The sequence below is a fragment of the Amblyomma americanum genome, chromosome 10 (genome assembly GCF_052857255.1).
Source record: "Amblyomma americanum isolate KBUSLIRL-KWMA chromosome 10, ASM5285725v1, whole genome shotgun sequence".
Classification (NCBI taxonomy): domain Eukaryota; kingdom Metazoa; phylum Arthropoda; class Arachnida; order Ixodida; family Ixodidae; genus Amblyomma; species Amblyomma americanum.
In genome coordinates, this window is record NC_135506.1 from 41,164,485 (window position 1) to 41,190,381 (window position 25,897).

Genomic DNA, 25,897 nt, shown 5'->3' on the forward strand with positions numbered 1-25,897 from the left:
GTTTTGGGGCAACGTTTTCCCCATCCTTCGCGAAAAGGCATTGTGCCCCCTCTCCAAATTCCCCCTGCAAGCCACTATTCAACCGAGGAAATGAACAAGCTGGAGTCGTTCTCCTTGGCGAAGCGTCCAGCTGCCTCGATTTAACTGAGGTTCTACTTTTGTTTTGCTTTGTTTTCGTCAGTGGCTGTCACATTAATCATCTCGAAGTCTTTCTCTGCTCCTCCGCTCAGTCCTGTTTTGTTTGGTTTTGTGCAAACTGTAGTGGCGAGCATGTCTTGAACTCCTCGTTGTCGGTCTATATTCTTGTATCTTTACCGTCTGCTCAAACGCACGTGTGGACTTCACCTTTGTTCTGCAGGCTCATTGCCGCACCTTTTTCTAATCATTTTTGATCTTTCCTGCATCCTTTCTTTAAAGGGCAGTGGGGGAGGGGGAGGGGGTGCACTGCATGATCTGGAGCCGTTATGAACTCACTACAGCAAGTTCTTGTTACGGCAAAAAAAAAAATAGCTCCTCAGATTTGTTCTGTTACGGTTCTGTTACATTCTTAATGAAGGAAGAGGGAAATAAAGGTGAGTTTGTTAGCTTCTTTCAGCTCTTGTTAGGATAAGTTGTGTTGCAACTGGCGTTGCAATAGTTGCGTAACTGTAGACTCCGCTCAGGCGTGCTGCCTAGCGTTCTTTGCTGTTTCAGTCATTTCAACGCTTGAAACCGGCGAGTTCAGCAGCTTTTTTTTTTATGTACAACTTTTTACTGAATTTGACCTCGACTTCCAAACTTAGCAAACTTTTTAATTTAAGAAATAAGGAAAAACGGGCTTTCTTACCCAATATATGAACTGGCGCTTCGATTCAGCGTTGCGGCATCCTTCACGTTTCGGTGCTGAGTGTGCACAAAAAGCGACATCGACATCGCGTAATAACAATTGGACGCATCATATTAAAAAACACAACGGGAAAATGTTGAAACAGGTCTCAGACGAAGTGATATTTTAGGGTTATTTTCAGAATATTGTTTGCTTCCTGAACGTCTTACAAAAACAACTCCGGCTAGAAATAACGGCAATTATCGCATAGACATATACGCAATGCCGCGCCTGTCTCCGGTGCTGAGTGTTCACAAAAAGCGACATCGACATCGCGTAATACCAATTTGACACATCATATTAAAAAACAGAACGGGAAAATTTTGAAACAGGTCTCAGACGAAGTGATATTTTAGGGTTATTTTCAGAATATTGTTTGCTTCCTGAACGTCTTACAAAAACAACTCCGGCTAGAAATAACGGCAATTATCGCATAGACATATACGCTATGCCACGCCTGTCTCTTACCCTCAGACGTGCGATGATGCTAGGACTAGTAGGTGCCCGTTCAGGGCTACAAAGCCACCTAAATTTGCTTTTTGTATGAATTATCTATGTGAAGAGAGTCTTCCAGCTTCATGTTAAATCACTTCGCTAACCGGTGTACATTGTCCGTCAGGGTTGTCAGCGTTCATTAGGCATGCAACATGGCAAACATTCGGCACAGCTAGCGAGCACCTTATGAATGTTGCGTTATTATTAATATGAATTCCTGCAGGTTTGTCAACGTTAACCCCTTAAGGTGGCCGAAATGAGTCCATCCACCGCAGGAGAAGGGCTTCTATTAGCTCTTTTCTATAAGCCTTGTCCTGCGCAAGCCACGACCACCTATGGCCGCCAATTTTCTCATTTAAATAAAAAAAAAATCAGTTCAATCTTCATTCAGAAATATTCTAAAGTCCAGCGTTTGTGCGGTGTTTGTGTGTTGGCTCTTTGTCCTGCCGGTAACATTTTGAATGTTAGTTTCGAAGTTTACCATCCGAGAGCGATGCATGGTCTATAAGTGAAGCCGTAAATGGAGGACTCCAGAATAAATGAGGTCACCCGGAGGTCTATAGCATCCGCGAACATCGCACAGCACGCGAGTATTTTCGCATTTCGCCTCCATCCAAATGCATGTTCCGTGGCTGGGCTTCTATCTTGCAATCGCCGGGTCAGTAATCGAACGCTAGATCTACTGAGAGACACCGCGGCGAGTCCGGCTGTGTTAAAAACGCGCGGAAATTAAGTAATGAAGTCGAAGTTCTTTTTTTTCGCTTAAATATCTGCCCCCTTTTCTCCCGTGGAATCAATTTCATCACCCCAATTTGCCATCGGGTGTTTGCTATTCATGTTATATTTCCTGGCCAACTTTTTATTTTCTCGGAAGACGGAGTTGGATGGTGTTAACTCCGGAGCCTTATCTAAGCCGAGCTTCTCTTTTCGTGCTTCTCAAGCTCGTCCTTTGCTTCTCCACAAAATTCACAGCGATACGTAATCACACCATGCGATTCATAAGAAGATGTGGCGAAAATGTTGAACTGTGATAACATTAGAAGATATTCATACCTTTACCAGAAGGCACGTTGCTTCCCATCATTGACGCCAGTTTTCTTGTGCTATTTCGAGTCATCCTGTCTGAGGACGTGTCTTCCCTGTAGCCAATAAGCGAATTTTATTACCGACGGCATTTTATTTCCGATAACGCTTCTAATGCTATTGTGGTACAAGATTCGTCTTGCCAGGAGTATTAAAGACGTGGTGTCCTGGACATGCACTAACGGGCTATTTATCTTCTTTTCCTGCTTCCTTCTCTCTCTGCTTGGTGCAGGTGTGCTGGTGTTCTGGTCTCCATTCCACGACCCGCGCGTGCACGAGAACGCTCCGGCTGGCGTGCACGTGACCACCGTGCGCGCGCTCGACGAGTCGGCGCCCGGCAAGCCCGTGGCCTACAGCCTGCTGGACGTCAAGGACTCCAGCTACTTCCACCTGAACCACATCACGGGCAACATGACCACCGCGCGACCAATCACCCGAAAGGTCGGCGACAAATACGAGGTGGGTGTAACGGGGGTAACATGGGACACAGTGGAGACCCTGTAGGGCTTGGAGGGACCGTGTGTGTACCCTGCATTGGCCGCTCTTCAAGGTTTGCTATCGGTGGTCATGTGACGCACGCTGAAAGAATGAATACATTAATATGGAGCTTTGCGATAATTCCCAGTTACGACACTCCATACGCGGTTCAATCATCAAACTCTGGCCCAATGATTGCTGGTAAAATGAAAGGTGAGCATATTGTCATGCTACTAGCGGCATTCAGAGGAACCGCCGAAAGTAATTCAATGCTAAGATGTGTTCTGCCAACTGCTGGTTTCACCACTCACGTGTAGCGCTACAGTCTGCTAGCGTCCATAAAATGTCCACAGGTCATGGAAGCGGGCTCAGTCGGGCTAGTTAGTTCATCTCTCTTCGTCTAGTTTCATAAGGTCACCTCCTGCCTTTGAAGAAGTGCTTGGCACATCAGCTACCCGCTCCGGTATCGCAGGCGTCCGTTATCAATGGGGGAGAGGCGAAAAGACAGATGGGTGATGAGTTATTAGGAAATACGTCCCTGGAGAATATCAAGACGTTATAAGTAATGTAAACATAAACTTCATTTATAGGCAAATGAACCAGAGTTGACCCGTAATCACGAAGAATATAATTCTATAATACAGTTATGCCAGGAATTCAGAGACGTGTGCTGTCTGACTCCAACAGAAGCAACAGACGTGGTTGATTAATGTTTTATTCTCTACTCCTGCTATATAGTATATTGATTGAGCAAGCCAGAGGCGTAGGTCAAATTCCTCCAAGTAGCATTACCGCCATCTTGCTCGGTGCCGACCTCCATTGGAGTTCAAGGAGTTTGTAGTTACCAGAACTGAGCACCGTATGTCCTACTCACTCGTTTGCAACGCCGTCTGCGCGCCAGCTGTTTTCGGCGGGCTTGGTTATACGCCACGGCGGACCGTATCCGAGGGCGGCTGATTCTCTGCACTTAAGGCAAAGCGCGCCAGGCTCCATCGCCGGCGCCGAGTAAGCTGTTGGACGAAAGCAGAACATCGCTCTGCAATCCCTTCGATCCGGGCGATTTTCTAGCAAGCGGAGGAAACATTTCGTCAAGTCTCCCCCCCCCCCCCCCCCCCCCCCCCCCCCAACAACTAAGCATTTGATACGGCACGCTGCCTTTGCCGCCGTTTGACTCTTGGAACTCAGCAAGGACCCGCGTTGAACATCGCGGGTCTGCGCTCTGGCCCAAGCAACGCGCAATGAACCAAGCTGAAAAGTGTCTTAAGAGCTCTTGCGAAAGCCAACTGCAGATAGCGATGCCGGCAAACTTCGCCGAAAAGCTTGAGGTATTTGAAAGGTTGCGCCATGCTTTTTTATAATGGTAGCTAGACGATGAGTCATTCTTGCGCCTGCTTCTTTTTTAGTCTTCTTGTAGTAGCGTCACGATACAAGTGGGAACTTAAGTTCGCGAGAAGTTTTCTTTGCCGTCTCAGGCAGAGCTCAAGAAAAAGCTTCTCTTCTGTATTTGTGCTTGAGCGAAGCGTCAAAGCCGGTGTGTCAGCAAGCAACATGGAGGAGTCGAAAATTGAATGATGGACTAAATTTCTGACGGCTATTAACAGGGCTAAGTACGATGCGAGATCTTATCAGTGTCTCTTGTGGACAGCAGGTACTCGCAGCTGACTACACGAGTGAAAGAGTGGGAGAACAGGCTGCATTCTCTGCTGTAGTGGCTCATTGTGCTGGGAATGCAAGGGTGATATCGAAGCATCGGAACTGTTAGTTTGCTTTTAGTTCTTCCTTTATTTTTGTTCTCTCTTTTTCTTCTTACCTTTCGCACTCATTGCTGTCCTGGCTTCCACCCTTTCTTTTTCCCGCCATATCTTTCCCTTTTTTATATTTGGGCTGCTCGGCTTTCTTTCATTCTTTAAAACGCTGTATTCTACCTTTGTTTTGTATGTGTTTCTCAATTTTATATTCTCTTCAGTCATAACTAGAAATATATGATGGCCCTCTTCCGGAACGTTTTGAAACCTGCTACTGGTTCGTTTGGGCTCACACCTCACATTCTGTGACGCTTTTCCACAATCTATCTCCTTGTCGTATCAATTTTCGCACCTTGGACAGAGTTAATGCGGATGATGGCTCACCGGCATCTGAAACATGTAAACACAGACGTTGACGAAAGTAGCTTGAGTAACTGTTGTTAGGTACCGCTCACTAAAGATGTACTGATGTTGTGGTAAAGGTGTCCGTTCTCAGAAGTAAACTTATACGCACAGAGATACGGTTTATTTCATGCTTCTTAAAATAATTTGGAGATGAGAGGAAAAGCTGTTTAAGAGCAGCTTGAGAAGCCCCCAACCTCTGCTGACATAGCCAACAGAAGCCCCATATGATACATACGTATACAGGTCATCATGTACAAAAAACGTATGTGTTTATCTTATGCAGGTTTAAAGTAACAAAACTAAGCCACAACTGTCAGGAAATGTACAAGCATAACAAGCAGTGTACTGAATGATTATGAGCGATCAAAGTATAAACACAGAGTGCTTGACATGTAATGTGCAAATCATACTAGGAAAAATTTTTCATAGAAGGTAAGACGTATACATTACTTGAAATACTTGCGTAAATTAATGTACCTATGAGAACCCAAACGAATAAAATTTTAATTCTATATTCGAACCACACTTCAAGCCAACATCCTTTTGGCAAAAGGAAATTAATATACTTGGTACTGTATGCCGTGGCATTTTGTCGTCATAGTTAGTTCGGGTGCGCAGCACTTCCCAAGGGTGTTAGTCGCTCCTGAGCATTGAATCGATGCCATTATAGAGCAAATCATTTCTCTAGGATGAAGCGCGTTCATAACGATAGAAAGGTTGAAATATATTGCAATGTATTGCAATATATTCACGGTCTCCCAAACCATAATATAAAGAGTGCTGTGAGAACTGCTAGTTCTTTATATTCCATTAAAAAGTTTATTTTTGATTACAGTTTTTCATATTTATTACTCGCATGGAATACTGCTGAATAAGTCATGCCTGCAGAGCGCATGCTCCATGTATGTTTTTTATGCTATATCATGCATATACAAATAAGCTTCTGGAGCCTCGTGCGTGCGCCGGCCAATCTTTTGTCACATGAGTAACGGTTATTACTTTGCCACGTGAGCAAAGCGTCTCGCCGCGTGAGGCGCCAGATATCTTAAGCTCATCAACCCTGCCAGGCTGAAGGGGAAGCCAAGAGGGCACCTAGACTGAGGAGCGCTGCCGGGAAAGTTTTCAACCTCACTCTTAAATGAGGTTTTTTCCGAATGCCTAATTGGTATAGCAGAACGATTAGGAAGCTATGAAACTCTCTCGTAAGGATGGAAGAGGGACAGGACACCGTTTAATAAGTGTCCAACACAGGCCAGCAATACTATTTTTATTTTTTTCTGTCTGAGCGCAGCCTGGCTTCTTGTGAGTGACAACTACTATACAAGAAGCACCCCAAGTCAGCAACGAAGATGACTTCAAGAAAAAAACGAGAGAGGAATATAATTTCACCATGTTCATCTATGCATCCTTGAAACAACGGCTGTTGCTAGCGGGGCACTCCGGAAAGCGAGCAAATATTTCGACACCACGGCCCTTTGACGGCACTGTACTGGAAACTTTGCACAGCTTGTTCAAGGCTCTGCTGCGCATCTTCCTTTTTTTATATACAACTTGTGGTCTTGATGTTGGATCTTTTTTTTCCCCGAACCTTCAAACTGCTGCGACATTCGTTTCTTGCCACTGCCAGGCCTACACTTGCGCTTCTTCACTCTTGTTCAGTTTTCCGCCCGCCTGCGCTGCCTACTGCGGGGAGAAGAGATGTGTTTTGACGTCAGCGCGGGTCGTTTGGCAGCGACTCCCGGCTAACAACATCTCCCTGTCAGCGGCAGTGACTTGCATCGCAAAATAGGCAAGACGAAGACGTCCAGAGGAAAAGCACCAGTGCACCAGCCGGCAAAGTCTGCTGAAAAGCCCGGAGGCTGCATGCGGAAGAAAAGAGCAGCATTTGGGGAGCTACCGGTGAGGCCAAGTTGTTTGTGAGGGAGCAAGTCTTCGGGCGCCTCGTTGCCGAGTTTAATTTGAGCAACCAGAAGTTCTTATTTGACGTAAGGAAAACTGGTGCGCCTTCTTTCGCCATTACTTGTACGTTGACTCAGGCGGGAACTATAAATACACACGATATGAAACGACGATCCGGGTGCTTTCTAACACACCCAATGTAAAGATTTCCAAGCACTAGTACTGTCTCAGTCAGGAACTATGCGTCTTGGATCACGATGCAGTACAGTAAAAAACGAATATTGATCGCTGGAAAGTGCAATTTAAGTGCATGTATGTTCGCCACTAACTACTAACTGTTTAGGCAAGTCCGACGACCCAGCAAGAAAAAGCTACGAGCCAACGAAGCTAAGCGCATACTTTCGCACGTTTAGTTCGTTTAACTACGTTACGACTTACTTACCACTTACTTTTTTTGCCTGCAATGTACCACGACAAGTAACGTCGAACCGAGCCTTGTGGGAGGTTATCTTTTCGCGGTAAAGTTTGATTCCCCAAACATAAAGGGCAAAATTCCTTTAGAGCGTTGCAGATTTTTACCTGTTAAATGCTGCCAACGCCTTTAATTTTGTTCACTGGGCTCACACATGTATTTGACACTGAAAGCTTTAATTGTGACCTTCCTCGACTGAGTGTCACCTTTGACGTCCGCACCGGAACTGAATAGCTCTTGCAAGTATAGTCTTAAAACGTTGCCCATCGGCGCTGCAAAGATTGGATCCTGGAATCTTCTGGTCCGTAGTCGGACGCGTTCTCCACTGCGCCGCAGATCACGACGCACACCATCGTATACTGCAGTCATGAACTTTTACGCCATGGTAAGTAATATGCAAAACGCAAAGATAGCAGCATTGCAGGTCCGTGTTTCACGCGTAGACGCATAGCATAGCTCCAAGGAGGAGGGTCCTCGTTTTGCCTAAGCCGCAGAAAGAACGTGTTTCTTTACGGTAATTTACGCAGTTTTAAGGAAAAGCTCTAATCCAATATTACAGCTGATGGACGCCTGGACCTCTCAAGGTACTCTCAAGGTAGGCATTAAAATAAGATGAACGCTAATGAAGTCTAACTCACGGTTGTTACGCGAGCTATCGCTGAATTTCGAAATTTAGGCAACTGTCATAGAAATTTTAATTTATTTCTGTAGCCAATAAACGAGCAGTATTATACGGAATCAGGTGGTTGACTGAGAAAATGCTTCGCCGCAACTTCTCAGAACGCGCTGTCTTCACTGGCGTTGATTGCGGTCCGCTGCACTGTTTTTCTACACTGCATTTTAAGTATCGATAGACTGCAGCGCGCCTCGGAGTTGACGATTTCCTGTTTCGTGCTAAATTCTGCTAGATTTCCAGTTTTCCTTTGTCCAGTGCCCACCCTGAATGCCACGGCGTCTGCGTCCTTCGCCACCACAGCAAAGACTGAAGAAAACGGGGCCAGTGCGGAGTCCACCATTCTCAATTCACTTCCCATCATCCCCAATTTACTCCACCTTCCCTCTTTAGGAACTTGCGTGATAGAAGAGCGATTTGCTCGTGTAGCTCGCGGCGGCTGAGTGTCATGCCACATTCCCTGCGTGAACAGTGGTGTCAGCAGGCCACTGTTCTTTTCTGAACCCTTCGTGATCTCGATATCTCCACGCGCCTTTTCCTTCCAACGATTTGCCCCTATTTTATTTTACCTCTCTTGTCGTCCTTTGCACCTGAGCTACGGGGGAATTTCATTAACGGTGTTTTTTTTCTGTTGGGCGTCTCGTGTGACTTTGTTAATTTGCGAAGAGGTCTCTCAGACTCAAAACAGTAAGATGGAAATAAATTTCAGCCCTTTTGGGCACAAACAGCACTGTTACAACCACTGGACTCTCGAAGACTTACGATTACTCCGCCATGGACTAGATGTAAAGAGCTGGTCGTCCACAGTTCATCTCCCCGCTGACTAACAGTTTGTCTCGAGGATCAAGTGCTACTGTTAATACCATTACATCCATTTTTGGTTTGGGGCGTAGAGTGCCGCCCGGCCATCTGGCAGCCCACGCGTCGATTAAGCGGTTATTGAAAAGGCCCTGCGTTAATGGCATCCTCTATATGTCCAGAAGGACCGGAAAGATTCAAAGTCCCTTTAGTTTCGATCGCTTGCAATCTCTGTCGCGAATTTCCAGTAATGTCAACGGTTATATTGAATTAAGTGTGCTACAAAGATGTGTTCGAATAATGCGTATGCTCTCTCTTTTTCTCGAGGAGATGTAGTCATCAGTACTAACCGCTGCCTGAACGGCGCTCCTACTAGATAGCGGTCATAGTTTTTAGTCGTTTTCATCCTTAGCTCTCAGGGTTACGACGGGCTTTTATTGCTGTTAATATCACTCTTGCTACGTGTGAGTATGTGATACAAAAACTATAAAACGCATGATAACTACAGCCTTCCGTGGACTAAATGGACACGCAAAATTTTCTGCGTTTACGCTCTAACTTTAAACGCAGGTTGAAATCCTGGCCGCGCTAAAAATTGTTGCACCGTTATCATGCTGTAATACATATTTAATTCCGTTTCTTTTGTAAGATATCGTAACCCTATAAGCTAATGTGGTGCTGACTCCTAGTAGGTTAAAAAATGCAGTTCTTGTTTTTCTTTTGGTTTTTCCTAGTGCTCTCACTAACTGGACGTCTCTATGACCGCATAACCTATGGCTCCTTCTTTTGCATTTTAATTTCTATAATACGCTGCAAAACATATATAAAGTTTTTCTTATCCTAATAATGAAGTGGATATATTGTTCAGCGTGCGCCAATAATAAACTTTAAAAATATAAATAATGACCGCTTATTGCTGGCAGTTCTGAGCAGTGTTGTGATCGAAATACCAGTTTGAAAACTGAGTACGTGCTGGCGACTGTTAACATTCTTTCTTCTCTTTATTACTTTCTCATTTCTTTCATTCTCTCTTTTTTCATTCTTTCTTTCTTCCGTTCCTTCTTTCTGTTACTTTAGAGAGCGGGGTGATTGCCTTTCGCATTACTTTACCCGATCACGTTCTACCTGATTGTTAAGTTGCGTCTTGGTCTTCCTTCTTTCTCTGCGCTTTTATGTCCATGCAGTAGTTTAAAAAAGTTGCCTTCGCAGCCACAATAATTTTTTATCGCCGACAGTTCATTAACGAAATTGCTTCCCTACGTGAAGCTCCTCTCTTTCAGCGGTTTGTCTTCGTTTCAAGTCTCTTAGTTTCCTTGAATTGGTTTCGCTTGGCGCGCACGGTACTTTTCTTGCCATTTTCGAACATTTTGCTCTGTCTCCTGCTGCGCTGTGTCGGGATGTAATGTCGTTTCCTCCTCGTCTTCGCTTTTTCTATTCTGACCTTTGCGCCCCCACGTCATCGCTAGGCCTTGTCGAGAAACCAGGCAAAAAAAGAAAAGAAAAGCCGGGACAGAGAACAGACTGATAAACCGATACAAAATGGGGAACAAAATTTATTCCCCACTCAGACAACAAGCTTCTGTCGCCACATTGGCCCTGCGAACACGGCTGCTGTCTCCTCAACATCTTCCGGGGTTCCTTCCACTGAAACACTTCTTTATGCGCTTACTTTTCTCTTCTTGGCTTATTTGTCGTGTGCGTGCTAGGAAATATTGTTCACTTGCTTTTTCTCTCAGTAATGCTTTCTCCTTTCTTTTCTTCCCCCTTTTCACTACAGCGAGGCGGGCCAAGCCAAGCTCCAAGTCTAGTTTTGTTCATCACTTCTAGCCTTCCTGGCATCCTATTTGTGCCTCACATTTTCATGCTATATATTGTTTGTTCGCTATCATGTCTCTTTTACATGACCTTTTCTTCCTTTCCAACTTCCTTTTTTCCTTAATGCTTGTGTTCTCTACAGCTCTGCTTCCTTAGGGAACCTTTCTTCCATGTTCCCCCGTTTTCTCATCCCGTTGTCGAGTCAACGCAAGCCAAGCCATGCCCAGGCTTTGTTGGTCCGACCGCCGTTCAGATGAATTTTTGTACTAGTCCACTGTATTCCTATTCAACCGCAGCGGTGGCCAAGTGGTTGAGCATCCGCCTCGCATGCGGGAGGTGCGGGGTTCGATCCCCAGTGCCGCCGGGTACCCACCGGTGATACAATGGGCACAAGCTTTCCCCTGTTCTGGTGCTCGGCTTCTTTAGAGTGAAATGCTTCGGAAATGGGTCTTTGACCCCACCTCGAGAAATGAAAGATACCTCGTGTCATGGCGCTCTTTGGCCGTAGATGCCCTTGCGCCATAAATATCCATAATCATCCATAATCATCATATATTCCTATTCTGTTTGTTTCACTGATTTTCTTCGCCTTCATCCTATGCGCCATCCACACTTACCCTCACTTTGATCAGTCAATTCGAGAGCTCGGCTGCGCCAAGAGCTCGCCGCGCCCCGCCAAACTACGCCACGCCACGCCACGGCGAGCTATGTTGACGACCTTTGGTGCCGTTGCACGATTGCATGGACACCGAAGAAACGGTGCCGTGAAACTATTTCCCTATTTTATTCTCGCTCGATCTCTTTTCCCAGCGTTTGTGCCCCATTCACTGCTCAGTGCAAACTCCGTATTGCTTGCGTTGCTTCGGTGCTACAGGATAGTACAGACCACATATATATGCTGCCGGCAGCACAGGGTGGACTATACCGTTCAGCTTTAAGAACAGTGAGTAAAAATGTGAATAAGAATACGCTCAAAGGGACGCAGGGAAGATCACAATACACAAAATGGGTATTGTTTTGCTCGCCACCTAGACGCCATAACGACAAACCGCCAGTGCACAGCCAAAGTAGTTTTCTAATAGCATAGCTGTTGCCGACATGACCGTATTAAACTAAAACCTTGCTTTTCCTGGCGCCGTTCGCTTTGCTTCTGCGCCTTTAACGTGATCCGTATGAAACACTGAAGGAGTCGTCTTTAGAGCTTGAATTTCACCCTAACTTAAATTGTCTGTTTTATTGATCCATCTGATATTCGGAGAACGCCCTTAGCATCCATGGTGAGCTTATTAAATAGACATCATTCTGGGAATGACAGGAAATACATTCAGGTACTCTTCATGGGTGCACCAAGTATTCCTATCTTGGTGGCACTTTTAGTGAACAGCAAGTACAAAGATTGAAAGCTTTCGACAGATATTTGTGGGATGCGGACTCGCGGGAAAAAGCATTTTTGCGTTGCCATGCTGGCCAGTATCATGGTATTCCTCTAGCAGATGAAGTACGCATGCTTCCTCGCGCTTCTACGCATGTCATTGACCTCAGCGCCTAACTGCGCTGCAATAATTTTTTCTCCTTGGGTCCACATCCCTCAATCTCTTTTTGTCCACGACTGTGCCTCTGAATGCCCCTGAATAAAAGCGTTCGTCTCACAGAACTGGCAGTCCAACTGGCTACGTCTGCTGTGAGAGCAGTAAAGCCTGGCATTACCTCGAATCGACCGTTCAGCACGAAACAAGATAAAAAGAAAGTTGAGCGCTTCCTCTTCAATTAGAATCTTTATTTTTATTTACATGAAAAGTAAAGGAGAGGTTTGTGCTGCATAGCGGCTCTGGCTACTCCTTTTCACCAATTCATTGCAACCACTTGGTCCGACACTGTACAGTTGCTTCGGCCCTGAGTGTGCCTAAGCACAAGATTAAATTACAGCTCTTGAAAAAGACGTTGTCCTTGTGTAGCAATATCATATCAAGGAAATTTAAAAATAATTCATCGTGACCTTCATCACACAAAAAATAACGAAATACTGTTAATGCTCCTCTCTTTCTAGAACGAAAAGTTAAGCCCATTGGTGCATGATTATTTAGCAAAGACAGCGCAGGACAAAAACAGAGCACGTAAACTGGACCGGCACCGATACTATGTGAGTGTAAAAAAGGAAGTAGCCTGTTCCCTACCGCACTCGCTTTTATAAAAGAGAGGGCGATAGAGGACAGCTTATTCCCTTTTTACACCTCTCCGTTTAGTGCATACTTCCTCCGTCCTTTCTGCCTGGGCTGTCTTTGCTTAAGAATGACCTCGTAGCTTTCGCTGCGTTGTTGCTCCCTTTGTTGCTTTAAAAACCTTGGAAAGATTTTTTTTTAAAGCAAAGCCTTTCCTCCTCTTACTCCTCCTCTTAAAAGGAAGTAATGAGTTTCGTTTCAGAATTCCTTGATGCATTTCGTTTGGCAGTTGTTAACAATTTTAGAAGTAACGAATTCAATAGTGTTCTTCCCAACTTCGGCAAAGGTGTGACCTTCACTTCAAGTAATTCGTTCTGTGCCGGTTTCTTTCGCTGCTAGGGTGTCATGGGCTGCGAATGGCTTGAGCTTACATTTCGAAACCTTTGCGAAATGCCGCGGAAAACCATCTCAATCTAGCCATGCGTATTGAAGGCAGGGACCTCTATTCAAGACCCATGACTCCTCGTTTTTCAAGGGCGCCGCGAGGGCCTATTTTCGGTTATTTGCTTGCATGTATTAGAACTTTAAAACACTAGAATAATATGCACTGTTTACCTGCATAATGACATTATTCGATAGAAGTGAGTCAAAAGCACTACGTCTGAGTGCCTGAAAGCAGTCAGGCAGTGGATATATCAAGACTCTACAAAAAATTTGTAATGAATCAGCTAGAATAGATTGAGTTTTCCTCTGGAATCTGGGCATGTTTTTGCAATAATTTGGAAACAAAAATTTTCGTCTAACTCGAGAATTCGTGCCTGAAAGTGTTACAATCAGTTAAACTTAGTTATTGTTCGCAGTTTGTATATGCTCTTGACTCTTTCGTTATAATATAATTTCTCCTCTTTTATTCCATGCACATGCTGGAAAGTGTTCGCCTGGTCATTATTAAACCGTGCTTTGTGTAGCCACTTTAAGCTTCCAATGTAATTGAACCACTAAATAATGAACCGGCAAGTGATACGGAACCATGTATGTTGACCATTCCCCCTGTGTTCTCTCCCTTGCTTGGTGTGCAGGTTATCGTTGCCGCCGTGAGCCAGGGTGTGACCGAGGTTAAGACGATGCAGATCGAAGTGACTGTGCCCAACGAGTACCCGCCCCGATTCGAACACACGGTGTACCGCACCGAAGTGCACCAGACCCGCACACGACCCGGCTACCGGGTGCTGCAGGTGCGTGCCCACGACCCGGACCCGGTGCCCTACAACGCCGAAGTCTATTACCGCCTCGAGGCCGGCCCAGAATCCACCAGGGCGCTCAGGTAAATTCTGCTGGCCTCCTCCTTTTGCTCTGTCAACCACTGTGGCAAGAATTTAAGGCCTTTACGCCGTCGTTCGTAAGAACTGCGTCATGAGATAAAAAAAGATCACACCGATATTTTATGCAACTCTAGGCTCATGTGAACACTTGAAGACATTAACTGCTCACATTTATTTTTTTGCACATTTTTCTTGCACACACAGCTGGCAGTCAAATCCGTATGACGTCGCGTAAATTTTCGTTGACATTTTTTTGCTTCTTTCCGTTTTTGCTCTGAAGGAAAGGCTGGCTTGAAGCATTACAACTCTTACCTGCAGGTTCCGAACATTGTGTTGTGGGTTAACGGCAGCGGCCTTCTTTGTGGCGAGCTCACTGGTGGTATCTAGATTTTAGCAAATACAGCAGATAATGACGTGACCCGTAGCCTCTAACAAAAAAGTATGGGATGCAATGCTCTAGTGTTCTCTACCAATATTAACTCTAGTTTAAAGCGACGGGCACCAGCTTTCATCCCTGAAAGGGAGTTGACGGCCTGCCACGCCCTTGGCAACATATCCCTACGTTCAATTAATCAATCAGTCAATCAATCAATAAATCAAATCAATCACGTTTTATTTCACATTAAGTATGTGACGAATGGGGACAAAATGACTGCATAGGCTTGACGGGGGTCTGGCCCAGTGCGTTTTAACTGCTACCTATGTTGGTCGCCGTGCCAGGTCAATAAATTTTTTCTTCACTAATACAGGAGACTTACACAGTAAAGTTCATTTCATGCGACTAGATATCGGTCCTTTTTTCTGGAAATGGCGCATCAGTATTCAAGTGTCGTCGTTTTACTCTAAAAGCTTACACTAGAGGTTTTACAGAGCACTTTTTGTTTGTGTCAGATGTCAGTGTAAGACTGCTACTTGGCTCTCGCATTGAGAGGAACGCTAGGCAGTATGCTTGCTATTTAAAAGCCAGCGCGGATGTCGCGTTTGTTGTAGGATTTTTAGCAATGTTAGAAAGCAAGCCAGGACTTTGTGCAGCAGGAGAAGTTTAGTTCGTGCTTTATTTTACTGCAACACTATGCAACCCATGATCATTGTAGCCCGCTGCGAAATTTCAGGCTCCGAAGGGCCTTACCAATCATCCCAAGCGTGGCTCTCACAGCGGGTGCTTCGGTCTACCTGTAGCCTCCTTCTTGAACGTCGCTGTTGTCCTTTCGAAAAGCGTTCTCCAGCTGCAAGTCTTAACTTGATTACTTTAGATGTTAGCCTTTTAACCTCGCTCTTCGTTCGTATTCCAGGTATCTCGCACTGGACGGTATCACGGGAGAGGTGATGCTGAACCGCAGTCTCGCTGACGTCGCCGACTCCATGATTGCCTTCACCGTCATCGCCGAAGACGGCGGTTCGCCCAAGATGCAGGCCAGAGCGAGAGTCGAAATCCTCGTCAAGACCATCTCGGGTGAGTGTTCTTCTTTCTATGCGCCGTAATGCTTCGGCACCGTGAAATAGAGTTGCTTAGAACCCGTATAAGCAGTGTGATATCGGCAAACTAGAATCTGTTCACAAGAAGGCAGTGCGTTTTTTTTTTTGTATGAGATTCAACATAAATTTCTCGCTTTCTACTTTCCTTCCCCATGTAGGTCTTACTGTTCTTGTCGCACTTGATCATCTTGAATACTTCGAATTCAAGTACACTTTAATCAATTCATTTTGGTTCTTTTCGCTAGATTATTTTCTGATGTTTCGCAAACTTTCATCTACAAGTACACAGCATGTCTTAAACAGCCCGACATGTTATGCGCGCAGTGACTTCTTTTAGTAGAGGTTTTCCTTAATACTTATAAAGTTTGGAATTTCTTGGCTGGCAGCATCTTTTTATTGTCATTTGTGAAACTCTTGCAAGCCTGCACCTTAATATTGCTGTATGTCTACTTTATTTGTTTCTTTGTATTGCACTCCAGTCATGGCATAGCCTCGAAAAATGCTACAGTATGGATTAATAAATAAAGTAATAATATATATATATATATATATATATATATATATATATATATATATATATTATTTATGCACCTAGGAATATTTGCGGTCAATGAGAGCTTGTAGGGTAACCTCTGTCCATAAAAACAAAAACAAAATAGGACTACCGGACGTTGTTTTCGCACCGCTCGTTACGTGCTTTGCAAAATATTGACCTTTTTTTTGTGCACAAATGGTAGTCGTTATACAACGTGAGGTAATGTAGTACGCATTCGGCACTGATAGTCGCACTAGCCTGCAATAAGCTACAAGATTCCATCGATCACTTTGTGTTGCATGAGTTAGCATAACAGAGGCTGTACGTGTCAATGTTTGGCTTTCACTTAACGCTGGATGAATACAAAGCTAATGGAAAAGAATTGAAGGCAAGCATTCGACGTTTCTCTATGTATTGTCTCTTTCTGAGTAAACTATGAGGACAGTCTGTAACTGGCTGAGTAAGTTCCATAAACCAGCAATCAATAGCTCCTACATTAGGCCTAGGTTGATACGAAGCATTATGTTCCTAGCGTAAGCCTTTGCGTTATTCTATTACTTAGTTTCCATCCGGTTATGTCACTGCATGCGTGTAACCGCACACGTACAGTCTTTGACAAAAGTAACCAGGCTGGACGGTTTGCTTCTCAGTCGTCTATTGAGGTTATTACGCCAGCTCCAAATCTCTACATCTCTGTATGGTAAGGAGAACCCTGCTCCTCGCCTTCGGATAACTTCTTGATTTTTATGGAAGCCGTACGGGGCTCTACTATTTGGACCAAACCATGCTGTCTGGTTGCTTTTGGTAAAGGCTGTACCTGCGCACACGAACGCACACGTTCAAGCCTAAAATCAGAAGTCTTCACTGCACGTGATTTCCTTCTAAACCCTATTCAGGGCAGTTACGACGGTAGTAATGATCAAAACATCTTGAAAATGATGACTAAGGGTGGGCTTAGTTTACAAACGTTAGAGGATAGGGAATGCGTTAGCTGCTTCGCCACATGACTGAAATACAAACCATGTTAGCTAAGAGTTCTCACAAAGGCTGTAAACAGACGGAGGATCTCGGTTAGCATCTCAAACTAGACCATGAACTGTGAAACTGCTTAAAAGTGGCCACAAGGCGGGACCGCTAATGCAATCAGACATACCTTAGTCTCCGTATGTGTTGGCCGTCCTCATGAATTATGCAGAGGGAGAGCGAACATTCATAATTCAGCACGCAGTTTCTACCTCTGCGCTGGGACCTAATGTTCCCTCCCGCATGTCTTAACTTTTGATGGGCCACCCTTATTAAATACGGCTAACGGCGAAAATGTCGGGATGTCCGGCAGAAAGAACATTGGTTGCACAGCTAATTAAGGCGCAGCCATTAGGTCGTTCTTCCTAAGCAGTTACGAAATAAACCGCGGCGAATATCAAAGCAACACGCAACATATTGCTCCATGCCTGCGTGTATGCGGCTTGCCGTTACAGGTTGCCGTTGGGCAACTTATGATTAGGAGAACAGCTTTTGTTAGCTTTAATCTACGTTTCAACCATGATTTTTTCCAATACTGCGGATGCTTGAATTTGGATTGACTAATCGGTGTGCAATGTACACAACTACATTTAGGAGTTGAGGACGTACCACATACCTACACATTGTGTGGGCTTCTATCTCGCATACGAAGCTACCAAACCCGTATATCTCTTCTCCTACCTGCTATAAAAGTGATATTCTTTTATGAATACGCTAATCTAACGATCCCAACCCACATCGGCATCTGTTGCAAAATAGGGGAAACGTTTGGTAGCGTGGAAATAGTTACGAGTTGTTACGTGCCCTTAGGTACGATACAGGGGAGATAGAACAACAGACACCTTAAAATCCCAAGTACACACGTTCGCTAGCGCCTGAATTGTGTCCGTCAAGAGTTGTTATGAAGTACAGTTCAGTTGTTACTCAGCTCCTTTCTTGTGCTCTTTCCGCTGTCTTGTCCTCTACACCCGCTCTTAGGGTACCAGACAGCGGACGAGATGGTAGACTGAAAACTGGACACGTGCTCACCAGCAGCTGAGTTTTATTTCAAAGCTCGTTTCGGAGAACACAACAAAGGCGGTGAATTGTTACCCGTAGCCTGTCTTGTGTCCTCTCCACTGTTTCTCGTTTTCTAATTCCACAGTTGTGTAGCAGTACACGCTGTTTACCAAGAGATTCCTCCACATTCAACTATCCTTGAGGAAATAGCGGTTTTGTGAGGAAAGGAATTGGCGCAGTTACTGTCTCTCCACTTGGCAAACACCTCAACAGCAATCCTTGTGAATGAAAAAGGAAGGAGGCTTCCCGTCGGAAGCTTGAAACTTGTTCAAAATTTGCGCCCACTCGGACACCTCCTGAGCGGAAGAGGTTTTTGAGAACAACTCTACACACTGCTAGGCGAAACTTCTTCTTGAGGCAACGTGTGTCAGTCTTCGGAACGAAAGGCCAGCGAAATGCCGAGTCTGTCAAGAGTCGATAAGACTTGCGCTCTCAGTGCTACCAACCTTCTGGCGGAAGCGCAAAGCTGGTTGAAGCACTCAGGATAAGCATGGAGTCGATTGAAAGTATAGGGTTAGCGTTTTCAGGCCACCCGGAAACTCTGAAACTTCCTGCAGAAGTTAAGTCGCAGGACTCTCGGACAAAGCCGCAACCGAGATTATGCAGGTTTAGTAGAAGCCACGCATCTCAAATATGAGCTTCAATGCGACGGCTCGTCTGAGAAAGTTGACCTGAATTAGGTATCTATGGTGCCCGAAAACAGTAACAAAAACATTGAAACGCCACAGAGAGATTACTTATTATTTGATTACGCTCACTTCAAGATTATGCGTGGGTGAAGACAAAAAATCACCGCGCTCCAAAAAAAGAACAAAAGTACCACATACTAAGACCATACATGCGCGTTACATCCGGCTCCTTATTATGGAAATCTCCAATAAGCACATGTGCCCACTTCGGTGTGTGTAAATTGATTGGAGTTCTGAATGCGAAGGTCACAGTTGAGTGACGACTGATCGCCGGTATTTCCTAATTTGTCATCTCGGCTGGAACTGCAATTGCCACTGCGCCGATAATAACTGTAGTGCACGATTGAATGTCAGAAAAAACTTTGCTACAAGTGCAGTAAAATACTAACAACTCATTATAAATCTTTCTAAGCCAGAACAATTTCACTGTTTGATTGAACGGTGCTGCCAGATTGTGTGCGACTAACCCGTTAGAAAGATGAGGGCAGAGGCGCTTGCTCTTTTCGGAAGAACTGCTTAAGCCAGGGATATTTTTGTGTGTCATCTTAGTGGTCATTTTGTGCAATACTACCCCTGGCGTGCGTACATCTGTGTTTAAATCCTTGCAGTGCTGTATAAAAATGAGGAAGATAATATGATTGGCGTGAATGGCGCTTAACCTGCATTCCAATGTTTCCAGCAAAAACTCAGACATACTCTTCAAAGAGTATATCTATGCCTTTGCTTTTCACGTCGTTTATGTGAGCCGATTTTTAATATATTAGTATGCGCGTTGGTGTACCAATGCAAAGATGTTATTTAATTAAAATGTGCGCTCAGGAATCTAATTTATTATTACATCAGTTTCATTAGGGAATTGAAGGGATGGATTATTGCGATGAAATCCTGCTTTGACAAATTCCCGTGTGGCGGAAATGTCTCAGCGAAGGTTTCAAAACTACCGAAATTTGTTGTGTATAGAACTTTTCAGTCGCTTTTTCTTGTCTATAAACACTTAAACGAAACCAATGGACAGAAAAGCACCAAGAAAAAAAGTCGTTTAGGAGATTCTTTATTAGCTTTTCCCTCCATCTAGCCGTCACGCAATCACTGCCCCATTTCACCAGGGACGCGCGTATATTTTGGCGTGAATTAAACAACGAGGCCTTGTTTACTGCCACCTGCCAGCACTCAGCCATATTTTCCGGCCCAGAGCTGCTGGCGACACAGTGCGAAGCGCAAGAAATGGCGCCTCGTTCGTGTTTGCGCAACACTTCAGGCTCCATTTAAGCCCTAGCAACCGAGCCGTCATTCGCAGAGCAGCTCGAGTGCGCGTGTGCGGAAATTATTGAATTTTGCTGCCCTGTCGCCCGGAGAGCGCACCCTTCCCTCCTAGAACCCATGGGAGAGGGTGTGAAGAGAGGCTATGAAATGAGCAACTAGTAAAGATAAAATGTAACAAAAAAATCGAAGGTTGGGTTGTGTTCGGGTAATAGCAGCTCCGAAAATCCGCTGTGAAGGAGGAACTCCATTTGGACCGTCTTTGGACAACTGCATGGATGGATGGATGGATGGATGGATGGATGGATGGATGGATGGATGGATGGATGGATGGATGGATGGATGGATGGATGGATGGATGGATGGATGGATGGATGGATGGATGGATGGATGGATGGATGGATGGACGGACGGACGGACGGACGGACGGACGGACGGACGGACGGACGGACGGACGGACGGACGGACGGACGGACGGACGGACGGACCCTTGAACGACTGAACCCTTTAATCGGGCGGTGGCTCAAGCCATCTAGCCATGACTTATGAAATTTTACTCTTCTCTTGATTTCAGCCACCAATCAGATAACCTTCGCTTGGTTACTTCTACCCGCTTAAAATCTACTTTCCCTTCACCGTCCTTAAACCCCAATGCCTTGGATAAATCAGCCCCGCTGCTTTCCACTGTAGGATGAAGCCCTTTACAGAAAAGTATCAAGTGTTCAGCCATTTCCTCCTTCTCTACGCACGCAACGCACAACGTGTCTAGCTGGTGGTACCTGACTCAATATGATTAGTCCGCAAAACTCCCGTCCTGGCCTCAAACAACAAAGAGCTTCCCCTACAATTATCATAGACATTTTCTACCAATCGGCGACGGCGCCACCTACCGCGGTACTTTCCAGAAAACGTACGCTTTTCAATCATTCATAGCCTCTCAAATCGTTACCTTTAATACCGAGAGATAGCGCAGAGATCCGCAATTCCCAGTCACTTTCAAACAGTTAAATCCATCTTTATCATGTGCGGGGGTTTCCCGCTGAGATTTTCACGAGCCTGCACAACGCGCCGGTCTTCAGGGAATGAAAATGCGACGTGCAACATTGAGTATAGAACGACCATTTATGCAAGCGGCTTTATGTAAAATGGGGCAGAAAATTGAATTCGCCTAGATCTATTGATACTCTTCATGTGTGCGTCCCTCACTTTTCCAGCGCGTCAGGCCTTCGCCGTGCACCGGTGGACTGGAGGCGAGAAAACTGCGTTAAGCCCAAAAATTGTGAAGGGGGGCTTGGAGCGACAAAAACAATTAATGACAACAGCGGGACACAGGACGAGTGATAAATGCGAGCTTCTTTAGACTAGCTACAGAACCATGCCTTTTCGCAGCTATCCCGAGCGCCTGCTTCGCTTAAGCTTAGAGGGACTCTGAAAGAAAATCTCAAACCAAACAAGAAAAATTTATTATTCGCTGGCAACATTAGTGCCGTTTTTTCTGCCCTGAAATGTGGCTGCGCTCCTGAAAAATTTCGAACGAAAATTTCAAAACCATTTCATACTGAAAGCGACCGCCAGAAATGAGCAGATTTAGGTCATTTTTATGGCGAATTTGCGACTGAGCTCTCCTTCCAGTAAGAGGAGCCGGTTTCGAAGACCGGAAACGGGACAGGGGAACGGAACTAGCCCGCCCGCCGAGTCAAACGTCACGGCAGCAAGGTACATGTGTAGGCCGCTTCAGCCTCCTCACCCCCCCCCCCCCCCCCCCCCCAACTCCATGCCGAAAGGGAGATGCTCTCCACTGCATCGCGTGCGGCTGCGTTTCCTCGTTGCAACGCTTGCGTACAGTAGAAAAAGGTTCAGTGGGTGCGAAACGATCTACGTGACGTTAACGAGGGCAGCAGCAGACTGCAGAAGAAACTCCTCAACGCTCGTTTCTCTTCAAAGAGTGTTTTTCTGTCGATTATCGACGATCATAGACGACCCTTATTATTGACTAGGCTGTGGTGGTTTCACTTTACACGTTTGTGAATTATCTCCTGAGGTTTGTAAGCGGAAAAGATGCAGGGTATGTTCCGGCCTACAGCGGTTTGCCGCCTACAGGCTGTAGTTGTCGACAAGAGAATGCACGCATAATCTTCACGAAGAGACATCAGCTGGTTGAACGCTTTTATCGCGGAAGCGCGTCTACCGTTCATTCCAGTTCAGCTGCCTATCACACCTGTATGCTACAGCTTCGTCGTAGGGAACTTGCGCTCGAATGAAACGCGCTATAATTCGGCCTTGCGTGATGCTTCTTTACGTACTGCATACATGGCGACCAGAGCTAGGAAAGTGTCCTTTTTTTATGAGGGAAATTACAGGCGGTCGTGCACGCATGTCGAATTTTGAGATATTTCTCCGCATATCTCAAAGCATATCCGCCTTTCCACCTCACATAAAAAACAAAAACCACGCATTCCCATCGCGCTTAACACGTCTACAACGTGCATGCGTGGGCGTGTCTACCTGAGCACCCGCCGCGGCGGCTCAGTGGATAGGGCCTTCAGCTACTGGATTGGAGTACCCGGGTTCGAACCCAGGAACGACGCCTGTGTTCCGATGCAGACAAAGCTCAAAATGCACCCGTGTGCTGTGTGATGTCAGTGCACGTTAACGATCCCCAGGCGGTCGAAAATAATTCGGAGACCTCCACTACGCCACATCTTTCTCTCTCTCTTTCTTTCACTCCCTCCTTTATCCCTTCCCTTACGGCGCGGTTCAGGTGTCCACTGAGATTTGAGACAGTCACTGCGGCACTTCTTTTCCAGAGGCGCCACTAATTTTTGAATATATTTGTCTGCCTGAGCTTGTACTAAATAAAAAAGGGGTATCTTCCAATTTCATAAGATCCACAGCCTGCACTAAGTAGCCTATTCGACGGCTGAAGTGAGTGCAAAACCGTCGCACCACCCGCTTAGCAAGCACAACACAGCGCGAGTGTCGTAGAGAGCTTGCGCTTCTGAATTAGCTGCATACAACCGCCACATGCAGCATGAGTATACAGGATGCGAGGCGGATGATTGAGCGTTTGTTCTGAGTTTAGCTTTTCTGTCCTCCGATGTTTTTGCAGTGTTTAATTATGTGACTCTCCGAATCCTTGGCTACGGCCGCCGTGCTGCTTACCTAGCGTTTTGACGGTACTTGCCCATGAGACGACTTTAGCATGCACTGTACCGTGTTACCGTTAGCGTTGCCGGAGTACCGGGAGCTAGCCCAACGCCAGTGCGCACACGCTGATTGATCCCGATGCGGTAGGCGTGCGCGCGATTGCCGGGTACCTGTAAGCAGCCAGAGTCCTAAAAGTGATCTGCGCATGCCCAATCACTTTGCGTGGGCTCTCAGTACACCGGTAACGGTACAAGTACCACGCTTCACTGTATGCAGCCAGCCAGCGGCCGGGCCTATATCAAGCTCTTGAACTTCGGCTCACCAGAGCAATGCCATAGCCTCTGAAGAATTTAGTAGCAGGTATCGTTGTGTCTCAGAATGCAATTCACCGCGACTGGATCAATTCTCTCTTTGTCGTTGTTGTTATCTCTTTGGGCTGTAGGTAATCTCGCAGCGATTGAGTAAATGGCTACATAAATGACCCCCCGTCATGTAGCCGGTGCAACCCGAAGTAGCCTGAAGGCATGAGTGGAAAGGGGCCAATGTTTCGGAACGTTTCCGGAGGCCGCGGAAAATGGTGCAATTAGTTCGGCCTGCGCGTCATTCATTTCGGACAGCAACAAAGTCGCAATCATTATCCGGCCCATACGTGTTCTCCCCGCGCTAACGACATTGTCAGGTTGCCCCTGCATCGATGGAAGTGAAATAAAGCATGAGCTCCTATTACAACCGCGACCGAGTGTAAGGGCATATGACGCGCCCATTTCATGGATATGTGTCTTTACTGTCGTTTTGGACTATCCTATCGACATTATTGGGGGGGGGGGGCGGCCAGGCCCACTCTATTTATTTTGTAATCTGTATTTGAAGAGCGGCATTTGTTTTCGTCGTTTTCTTCTTTCATTATAGGTAATGATAATACAAAATCACTTGCAGGCATGTAGCGTAAGCGTTCTGAAAAACTTGTTTTCTGTGAGAAATGTCATAATATGTGTTAGTTTTTCGCACTGCGCGAAGCACCATGGCTGGGGCAAACACCGACGTGCCGAAGGGAGATGTGCGTCTCTAGTGAATCTCATCCGTAGGAGTCGAATAAAACTGAAAGGAATTGAAACAAAGCTTCGCACCTCATTCTCAAGTGTGCGGCAGCTTCGTCGTACCGCAGTGGTTGCCTATACTGGGTTGACCGTCCGCCTCGCAAGCGTGAGGTGCGGGGTTCGACCCCCAGAGCGGCCGGTGATACAATGGGTACGAGCTTTTCCTGCCGTGACGCTTGCCTCACTTGGGATGAAATGCTTGAGAAGTTGATTTTTGACCTCTCCTTGTGTAACGAAACTGCCTTGTGCAATGGCGCACTTTGTCCAGAGCTGCCCTTGCACCATAAGTCATGATCATCATCTTAATCACGGCCTCTTGGGTGATTGAACTTTTCAACTTATCCGTTCTTCTTGTTGATTGAACTCGGTCGATTACATTTATCTCTAGACAACTGCAGGAACCTTCGAAGTTAATTTCTCCTGTTCGAAACATTAGCCTCTTTTGAACTTGAATAAAGAGTTTGAATAAGGCTTGGCGATTATTTTAGCATAGTTATTTATTTCCACCCGCTGCCATGCTCAGTGGCTTTAGCGTTCGGCTGCGTGAAATTCACACTCATAAAATATAAAGTAACCATACTCATGCGTTGCACTCCACCCTTACCTGACGTTATATAACTGAGAGCGTCGGTTACTATAACAGATGAAAGACTACAATTCCAGGAGTATACACAATTGGGGAAATACTATACATAGCCAGAAGTGTTTTTTAACCACAGCTTGACTAGCCTCAGGACGAAGAAATTGCGGTCACTGCTCCCTTAATTATCAGTTTCATGAGCACTTTTGTTTTACCACCTCTGCTTTACTACATCTTTCGCAGTTCGATTAGAATTTGCGCTAAACTGACAATTGCTTCCCGTGAGAGCAGACAGCGGACGCCGGGGCTATGCCATCACCATCGCTGGCAAGCAGAGAGCAGGTGGCGCAAGGGGATGTGCACGAGGAAGACCGAGCCTCTCTTTGCAGAGCTAAGCAGGTCAGACATCTTGGGTCAACGACACGTGGAAGGGGCAAACGCCATTTCGTGAAAAAAATAAAACAAAAGGCTGCGACTCTCTGACTACTGAAAGCGATCATTGTCATCGCGCTCGGGTGGCAATTAGGGAGGGAGTGTGCCAATAATTAACCTTTTTCGTTTTCTGTTTTTCTCTTCAGTGTCCTCATCTTTTCCTGTCTGGATTCCGGATTTTTTCATCTCCACTTCGGATTCCCTTTTGTGGTGGCACTTGCGTCCGGGTCGTTTAATTACCCGCCTTCCGGCGGAAAGCGGAAGCAGTCGGAGGAGGGGCTTACTCAGCGTTCCCTCTGTCGGGGCATCCGACGGCGACCGTTCACAGTGGGCCCCGAACCTCGATCTGTCTAACTGATAAGTGTCCGGTTTGGAGAGAGGCGATACGATC

The 25,897-nt window shown here is 45.8% G+C and overlaps 1 protein-coding gene across 1 annotated transcript in view; it reads left to right on the forward strand.

The window, feature by feature from the left end:
* The first annotated feature begins 2,681 nt into the window (after positions 1-2,681).
* Positions 2,682-25,897, forward strand: part of LOC144106737 (uncharacterized) — a 74,252-nt gene continuing 51,036 nt past the window's right edge. The window contains exons 1-3 of the mRNA XM_077639582.1: positions 2,682-2,902; positions 13,966-14,210; positions 15,501-15,661. Of these exons, the coding sequence (XP_077495708.1) occupies positions 2,855-2,902; positions 13,966-14,210; positions 15,501-15,661 (454 nt within the window). The 5' untranslated portion in view covers positions 2,682-2,854. The remainder of the gene's footprint in view (positions 2,903-13,965; positions 14,211-15,500; positions 15,662-25,897) is intronic.